Below are 9,598 nucleotides of genomic sequence, written 5' to 3' on the forward strand. Positions count from 1 at the left end.
TATACTGTATACTAGAGGCCCGACGCATGAAGATTCGTGCAAGAATGGGTCTTCCTTCCCCTGGCTGCCGGCACCACCTTCGCTCTGGCTGGAGCCGCCTTTCCACCTTCCCAAGCTGCCCAGAGGCCCAGAGCAGCTGGGTGGTGCGGAATGCCTGCATTGTCGCCATGGTGATGATGCAAGCGTCCCACCCCCACCTGCTGGGTGCCTGTATATGCAAATTAACCCACCATCTTTGTTGGGTTAATTTGCATACTCCCTCCTGATTGGCTGGTGGGTGTCGCAAAGGTATGGTCAATTAGCATGTTACTCTTTTATTAGGTAGATTCTTTTATTTTTTTTAAAATATATATTTTATTGATTTTTTACAGAGAGGAAGGGAAAGGGATAGAGAATTAGAAACATTAATGAGAGAGAAACACTGATCAGCTGCCTCCTGCACACCCCCTACTGGGGATGTGCCCGCAACCAAGGTACATGCCCTTGACCGGAATCGAACCTGGGACCCTTCAGTCTGCAGGCCGACGCTCTATCCACTGAGCCAAACCGGTCAGGGCAGATTCTTTTATATAATACTAGGAGCTCAGCACACAAAATTGCTTGGCGCCACCCACCCACCTGCAGCCCTGCCTTGACACCCGAACTTGTCCACACAGAGTTCCAGCACACCTGGCCCAGCCCCCAAACCCTCTGGCCTTCTCTGGCTGCTTCAAGCCCCACCCACAGTCCCTCAAGTCGCCTAGGGCTGGTCCCGCCTTCTCTGGGCGCCTCCCCACTTCCACCCCATCTCCAGAGCAATGCCCCAGCTAATATGCTAATGACCTGGTCATTACCCATTACAGCATATCGACCATTAGCATATTAGCTCTTTATTAGTACAGATAACTTTTGTTACATTAATATACTCAGAATATATATACTCTGGTGCTTGTTATATTATTCTTTGCACTTTTCGTTCTTTTGGATGGTTGTGGTTTTTTTGTCTTTTTGTGGGGTTTTTTTCAGTTTATGAAGCAGTCAACTAACCCTCTCTCCACCTACCAATGTTCACCCAAAGTTCACCACAGGGGGAGAAAGGCATACAAACAGGAAAGAGCACAGAGGAAACAGCCACATGAGCAGAAACCACAAAGCTAGTTGAAGATACACAGCAAACTGCTTTAAATAGAAATCATGCTTGCAAAAAAATAACTGGAATTAATGAAAGATCACACTTCACACAGCTATTTGACCACACAAGTAGCTAGTTAAGAAGTTATGCAGATCTAGGCTCAACACCAACTCTGCCAGTTATCTGCTACGTGAACTTCAGTAAATTTCTAAACAGCTCTAGGCCTGAGTTTCCTTACATTAAGTGGGGCTTACAATATCTACCTTAAAAATCATGGTAAGGACTAACTTGGATACCATCTCTAAAGTACTTATCAGAGTGCTTGGTACATAGTTATTTGCCCAATGAATTCTAGTTATGGTTTGTGTGTCAGAACTAGGATTAGAACTCCACCAGTGCGCATATGTTTCAGCAAAGCAAACAGCAATATCCAAACTGATGCACCAAAACAAATAATTACCCAACAATAAAGCAAGCCCTGTTGCAAGAGAAAAGATGAACTACAGAATAGGAGAGATCCCATTTATGTGTAACAACCCTACAGAAGCAGTTTTATAAATCCAGCAAAATGCAAACTGTCCTCCAACAGAACAGTTTACCAAACTGAATGGTAATCTCAGTGTGGGTACCAATTGGTTAAGAGATCCCAGTATCCAGTGATCAAAGAATCAAGTCCTCAGACTCCCACACTTCAGGTTTTAGAAGATAAGGTTTTATAAATTGCTAAAATGGGGAGAACATTTTTAAAACATACTTGGGGGAAAAACATATTTTTAGGCTCCAAGGCAAAAAAAAAATTCTCCCAAGGGTCCTTATTATGAAGATGCAATGTACATTGATGGATTAAAAATTTGTAATTCTCAAATTCAAAAGTGATGTAAAAGAAATAAAAGTTAATAAAAAATATTACAAGACAAATAAATATAAGAAATAAGAATGTATCACTTCACTGAAAAAAAAAGTAACTTTAATGAATTCCCCAAAGGATCCATCCAAACTTTCATTGACCAAATTATCCCTATCTTACACATATATTATTTTAAAATATAGAAAAGTAAAGGTTAACAACCTAATTTATGACCACCTTAGATGTTGTGATGTCTTAAACCAGGCAAAAAATAAAGTTCAAAAAACTAAAGGTTCTCAAATTCATAAAACTAAAGTTTCTAAACTAATGTTTCTAAAGTAGGTGTATAAGAAATTGAAACAAAGTTTCTAAATATATTGTTTATGTAACATATCCACAATAGCTGTCTGATGTGAATGAATCAAAATTATACCCTTTTTTTTTGTCAGATCAGCACAAAATTTTTGGTGTGCCGAAGAATTTTAGTAATTAGTTTGTGTGTCACGAGATAAAGAAGGTTGAAAATCACAACTTTAGATAGTATTTATGAAGCAAATGAACTCTTTTCGGTTTAAAATAACACATTGAAGTTGAGGATGGATATAGAGAGGAAGGAATAAATGAAATTGTCTATAATTTTAAAACTGTTGAAGCAAAATGATGTGTACATAGGGTTCATCATCCTCTTTTCACTACTTTAATAGTTTTTAAAAACCTATAGTAAAAAAATCAAAAGAAGCATAGTATTTAAAACTTAATTAGGTTTTAAAGCCAACACAAGTTGGTGAAAAAAAATTTAACAGAAAGAGATAACAAAGCCTTTCTACTCTATAGTTATTCAGTATATTCCTAGAATGTTCCTTCCTTTCCTTTGTATCTCCCTCTCTTCAGTCCTTTCTTCCTTCCTAATTTCATCCTCGCTGTGACTTAGTTCTCTCCCTCTGTACACACAACTTCCTAAAAGTCAAAAATACTTGCTAATTGGTGCCTCACAACATATTCAATAAATATTTTTTAAACAACAAAGCACCATCAAACACTTTTTAAATTTTTTTAGTTTTACCCTAAACACGTACAAAAATATTTTTAAATATTATATCAACTACCTCATCCATTTAAAACATGTCTTTTATATATTTTACTACACATATTATTGGAGGTGAGTAATCGAAAGTTTTTCTCAAAAGTTTGATGACCACCATTTTGGACACTAGGATGTCACTTAAAGTTTTTAAGGAGGGCAAAGTGTGAAAAGTACTATATAAGAAAAATAATCGGGCAGCATTACCTAGGGACAGAAAAGATGGGGAGAAAGACTATGGTCCGAGATAGTCATTTACTAATTCAATAAGGCATTCATGCAGAAGTGAGATGGACGGGAGGACCAGGCAGGCAGGGGATGGGAGGCTTCAATAAAGGGACTTGGTCAGGAAGGTGTTGGGAAGGATGAAAAGGGGGCTGCGGGGAGTGTCGGATACCCTGCCCTGGGGAAAGGAAGAAGAGATGGATTTATATTCCGGTACAGATGCTCCAGGGAGACGGTGAGCCTAGATTGGGCTGGAAGGCCAGGGCGGCGTGAGAGGCCGAGGGACACGTGGGGGCCAACCTGGTGGATGTGACAGCTGAACCCAGACGAGTGAGCTCTCTCAGGGAGAGACGGGAGACAGGCCAAAAAGCGTAACCCAAACCTTGGAGCGCGCCTTGAGGCAATAAAGAACAAGTGGGGACACAGAAGGAGCTGCTGGGAGGTAAGCCACACTCGTTCAAAGTGGCCCCAAGAGCGGGCGGTCCATGGCTCGGCCACGAGGAGAGGCCCCCAGGAAGGAGCGCTGGGAGACCACACATCATCGGTAACCTTGAATGGGACCACTCTGGTCGGATGGCGCGCATCAGGTACCAGAAAAGGGACAAAGAGGGAAATGGAGACGGACCCAGGTGCGGAGCGCGGTGGGGGTGCTGGGAGCGCGCCTGGGGACAGAGGTTGCAGAGAGGTAAAGACTCAAGCTCCGGAGAGTGGAGGCTCTCCTTGCCCAAATCTGCCTTCATATTCTCTAGGCCGTGGCGGGTCCCAAAGTACCGTATTCTAAGGGAGCAGGGAGTTTAAGGCTAGTCTTCCCCAGGCAATACCGCGTTAGCCACATTCGAGGAAAAGTCTGCAGGTGCTGGCGGAAGAGCTCTTTGCAGAGAAGTGAAGGGCTGGAGGAAAAGGCTGTGGGGTGCGAGGTGCCCCGAGGGCGCACCCCTGCCGGACAGCAGCCCCGACCGTCCTCCCAGCCCGGGAGCCGGGAGCCGCCCATTCCCTGGCGGCGCACTCACCGATCTGACTGCGTATAGTGGCACCGGCCCAGCAGGTTGAGCTTGCAGAGGTGCAGGTTTCCGCAGTCTTTTTGGCAGAACTTGCGACGGCAGACCCGAGCTGCGGTGGTGGCCACCACGGACCGGGTGACCCCGGCCCGATCGCCGGTCTCCAACACCACGAAGCGGCTGGGCCCCGCCGCCTCCAGCACCTCGCAGAGCTGCGCCTCGGAAAGCGCGATCTCGTCAAGCAGCGCGTCCAGGGCCATGCGGCCCCCGTGGGCGCACAGGATTTTGGTGATGAAGCTGCACACCTCCGGGTCCGCCATGGCGCTGCTCTGCGCTGAACTGGCCGCGGAGCGCGACTCCGCTCGGGGAGGAATCGAAACTTACGGAGCCCGGGGACGGGGGCGGGCGCGGGCGGCGCTCGGGCGGGGCGCGGGGTTCGCGAGCGCGCGCTCTCCGCCGCCGTTAGCGGAGCCCAGCGGTTTCGGTTTCCCACTCGGCTCTGGGTCCAGAGGGCAGATCCACCGACCTCGACCCCGGTGTCAGATTTAAAGTCAACCGCGACGGCAAACCGAGTGGAAAGGCGGCCTACTGCGCGGGCGGATCTGCGGCTCCCGCTGGGTTCTAGGTTCGCGAGGGCGATGCTCCCCAGCTGCGCAGGGCGAGGCTTCTTCTGAAAGAAGTAGAACTAAAGTGGTCTGGAGGCGCTGGTGCGCTTGTTTATAAGCCCGCCGAGGCGCCGCGTGCGTCGGGGTTGGAGACGTCCTCTCCCCACCCCACCCTTCCAGGAAAGAACACACCTCGTCAGCGCCGGCTCCGGGCTGGGAGCCCAGCCTCCCGTAGTCAATCTTCTCAGCAACTCCGCGAGGGGAATATTATTATCTCCTCTCTGTGCTTGAGGAAGAACCCTGAGCCATCAAGCTGGAGCCCGATGCTTGACCCACAAGCCCCAGCTCGTGGACCGCCTGGCTGGGACCGACGTGCACTTTCTCCCACACCACCACACCTCCTAAAAAACGGCGGCTATGCCTCTCCCTCTCCTTTGCCATCTCTGAGCTTTTGAAAGGATCTCTTTCTGACCTTTGTTGGCCTGCCTGTAATCGCTGACCGCTGTGCCCCAGGCATCGTCTAATTCCCTACAGCAAGCAGTCACAAGGGCCTGTTTAGACACATTCCCAGGATCTCAGAAAGGTTTCTCTCTTTAGACATTTGGACAAGACCTTTTCCCCTGTGGGGACCCACTTGGACCTCCAGAGTTGGTATAAAGATTATTGAAAACATTTGAACTACAAAAGATGCATACGAAATTTTATCTGGAATTCTCTCGATCTGACTAAAGCAGAGCCTCCTGAAAATACAGCTACCGTGAACTCTCTACGAAAGGAGTTGACTGCTAATTTAGTTGCCTGGTGGAGACAGACTGCCCATTCTATTAGCATCGAAAAGCCCAGTAGAACCTTCTATACTCTCCCACTGAAGCCCTAAACTCCCCTCCCCCTTTTGTTAAATTGAGAGACATAATCTGGCTATTCCAGGACTTTTCAATTACTGGGCACTCCCCACCCCTACCCATCTGTAAATAAATCTTGTCTTTTCTCCTGTTCACCTATTGTCAGTTAATTTGCAGGCCCCCAGCACTGGACCCAAGTTGGGAGAGGAGAAAGTGTTTGTGTGTCTCCCCCCCACCCCACCCCCAACACTCCAAGTGAAATAAATGGGTCACTGATCAGATCAGAAATAAACCTTTTTTAGAACGATAGAATTCAGTTGTTAAAGTGGAAATTCTACAAAATGATCCATGTGAATTCTCCTCAGCTTAGGAATTTGTAGTAGATGAACTATGTCTCTCAGGAATAGAGGACTTGGGTATGAACACCAGCCAAACATGGGGCCCACACAGGATCATTTGACTTTTTGTTCCCTCTGGCTATTCTGTAGTTGCCTTTGATCCACTTAGCCTTAACTGTGGTCTGACAGGTTCCCAGGAAAGGGCTTTTATTATCAAACCAATTAAATTCAACGAAGTATATTGTATGTAGGTAGCCCTTACATTACTCACTCTGAAGGTGCGCAAGTTTAAGAAATAGTCCCTGCTCTGAAGGAGCTTCTGTTTGGGAAGACATGAAAAAAACACCTCTGTGTTTTAATTGCAGTTTCACCATCTCTCAGAAATATAATCTTAATTGATCAGTCTAGAATTTGGAAAAATCTGTTATGTGGGCTTTCTCCATCTTTCCCGCAACGCCCAGGAAGAAGAGGCAATCTCCTTGATTAAAACCCTTGCCCTTACCTCCCCCGCAAAATGGTGATGTCTTGGCCTGAAAATAATCATTTCATTTGCTAATAACTCATCTGCCACACCCTTCTGCCTATAAAAACCTTCCATTTTGTAAATAACCCCTTGGAGGCCCTTCTAGTTGATAGATAGGATCCTGCCAGATTCATGAATTGCTTAATAAAGCCAATTAGATATTCAATTTTACTTGGTTGAATTTTGTTTATTATCAGGTTAAATGCTATAATTAGCATATAAGACACTTGAGAAGGGAGAGTACAGTTTGGCTAGAGAGGCTGGGAATAAAGATATAAAATCCCCCTCAATTTGAAGCCATGAAAAACGATTTAAGGATTGTGGGAAGGGGGAAGGCAGCCGTTTGGGGAAATTTTGAAATTTGTGCTGTCACAGGTTGGGTTCTCCCAGAAGCAGACAGACGCGGAGTTAGGAGTGTAACACCAGGAAAAGTTAAGGGAAGAAGCTGGATTGGTTCATGAGAGCTGTCAGACTGGCTTGCAGACCTCGTAAGTCCTCCAGCCAGGCTGGGAGCAGGAGCCCAACCTTGGCTCACTGCCTTGCTTGGTCATGGGGGAGGAGTCCCTGGAGAAGTACGTGACTCTAGCCCAGACACTGAAGCAGATCCTGAAGGAGCTTAAGCTGGAGGCTATCACCTAAAACACACTCCTTGATTTGGGCAGCAATTCCTAGCTCAAGGGGGACCTGAGTGACATACTATTGTGCCTGCTATAGTCCACCCTTTGCACCACCAGTATCTATTTCTCCATCTGTATTTGGGGAATACCTTCTCCCCGGCTCTGATGGGCAGCTCTTCCTGAAGGGAAACTTAGCAGAGGAAAGCTAATGGAATTTACTATAGCCCTGTCACAGCAATTGGTTGCAAGGCCATGACAGGGCCTCATGATATACCTCCACCGCTATCCATTCTAATTCCCCACACCCTCAGCTATCAGCTTAGCAGCAATCAGTAGCTTACCTGGTGGGTACCCCAAATCCTCATTTCTAAGTGGTCTAAGCACCTTCTCAGACTAGGGTTGCTGCTCTTGTCTATTCACAGTCACAGTTGGGCAAAAGAGTATCAACTGACACCCAAATAGGTCACTGGAGCCCACACTGTCCCCACTAATAGTGTCCCTACCTCCTCCAGGTCAATTATATCTGATAAGGTGGCAATTCCTTGTCTTACCTGTTAGGCTCTGACCATTAGGAGGCCAAAGTGCCTGGTTGCAGCCATAATGTGTAACCCAATTGAATCTTTGCTCTTACCCCAGGCAAGAATGTACCCCTTTTGGGGATCAAAACCTCTAACTCCTCAAAGCCCAGAATTGTGGTGATAGGGAAGCCCACTGCATCACTGGAATGATGCTAGCTGGGGCCATTCATGCTTCCACCCTTTGTTTCCAGACCCATGTGCTTTTTCTGTTGGGGACACAGCACCATATTCAGTTGTCTGATTAAAGGCATATATTATATTATGATGGCCTGGAGGAATGTCATCATTGCACTGTATTACCTCCATGCTGGAGCTTCAGCTGCAACTTTAACTGGCCATTCCAATACTTACCTATCCAATAGCTTCTGGGTGGTGAGGTGTGTGATAGGAACAGTAGATCCCAAGTTCCTGAGCCCACTCCCCTACATTCTGTGCCATAGAGAAACTACTCCGGTCAGATGCTATGTTATATGGATTCCATGCCTGTGGACCAGGTGATCTTCAAGACGCCAGATAGTGGTGCTAGTGAGGCCATGCAGGCAGGAAAGGCAACCCCATATCTGGATTCAGCATCTATTCCCATGAGAGTAAACTGCTGGCCCTACCAGGAAAAAAAAGGCCCAATATAGTCAAATGGTCACCAAGTAGCCTATTGGCCTCCTTAAGGAATATAAAAGTTTAGCATGGGTCTTTATTACTAGCAGGTTGGCCCTCAGAGGTGGCAATAGTATATTCATTTGTGTCAATGACAGTCCATGCGGTTAGGTTTTTGCATCACCTCCATCTCTGCCACCATGTCCTCTTTGTTTAAGTCCCATCATGCAGCAGCTGGGGAGAGGGGGCTCTGACAAAGACTAGCTGTATTAACTGGCCAAATTATTTGTCAAGGCTGCCACATCTTTTGTAATAGATACTTACTACAGGCCTTAACATGCGATACAAACAACTTCCCACTTTGTGTCCACTCCTATCGTCCTCTGTCTCAGACCTTCTGGTGCCTGGTCTTATAATCTTTTTCTTTCAGGACCCCCATCCACAGCGAGGCCACTCATCACTGACCATAGGTCCACAAATGTTCTAACTTTGGGCTATTCTCCATCTATACAAAGTGGATGACCAGGTGCACTTCCCAAAGCCCCTCCCCTTGGGGAGATTTTCCCTCACCACTGTTTCCCATGCCCTTCCCTGCAAGAGTGAGAGACTGTAATATAACCGCCATCCATTTTTACTGTGTGCCCACAAAGTGAGATGACCTATCCATAACTTGAGTTTGGGCTTTTTTTTTCCTTGTTTAGGTGTTTTTGTGAGACCCCCCTCATACATCCATAGGATATAAGTTGGAGGAGGGGTGTGCCAGTGCAACTATAATGAGTGATGTGGAGATCTGTGCTACTTATCATTCAGCTCATGAGTACTGATGTACCAGTTTCCTCTTCTGATGGCTTTGATGCTGGGCCTGCCTGGCTTTATGACTTGATGTGCCCAGTGGGACCTAGCTTGTGATGGCCAGTTCTGAACTCAGAGTCAATCATTATCTCCACCAGTGCCCAGCAGCAAGCTAGGAGCTGTGTTTCAAAAGGAGTGTAACTCTTCCCTGCAGTTGGCATAACCTTGTTCAGTAATCCCAGGGGATGGCATTGCGAGTCTCCTGCTGGAACTTGCCATAAATGTCAAACTACATCATTTCCCATCTGACACCTCCAATACTCTAGGCTCTGCCTGATTGTATAGTCCAAGCGGAAGGGCTGCTAGAATCGCAGCCTGGACCTGCTGTGGAGCTCCTTCCTTCTCTGACCTGGCAGCCGTACGTACGTGTCACCCAGTACGTGGGCA

The 9,598-nt window shown here is 46.6% G+C and overlaps 1 protein-coding gene across 1 annotated transcript in view; it reads right to left on the reverse strand.

The window, feature by feature from the left end:
• ZC3HAV1 (zinc finger CCCH-type containing, antiviral 1) overlaps window positions 1–4,738 on the reverse strand; it is a 67,058-nt gene extending 62,320 nt beyond the window's left edge. The window contains exon 1 of the mRNA XM_080663405.1: window positions 4,275–4,738. Coding sequence (XP_080519531.1) covers window positions 4,275–4,582 — 308 coding nt within the window. The 5' untranslated portion in view covers window positions 4,583–4,738. The remainder of the gene's footprint in view (window positions 1–4,274) is intronic.
• Window positions 4,739–9,598: the final 4,860 nt, after the last annotated feature.

The sequence above is a fragment of the Plecotus auritus genome (genome assembly GCF_963455305.1).
Source record: "Plecotus auritus genome assembly, chromosome: 4".
In the NCBI taxonomy this organism is placed as follows: domain Eukaryota; kingdom Metazoa; phylum Chordata; class Mammalia; order Chiroptera; family Vespertilionidae; genus Plecotus; species Plecotus auritus.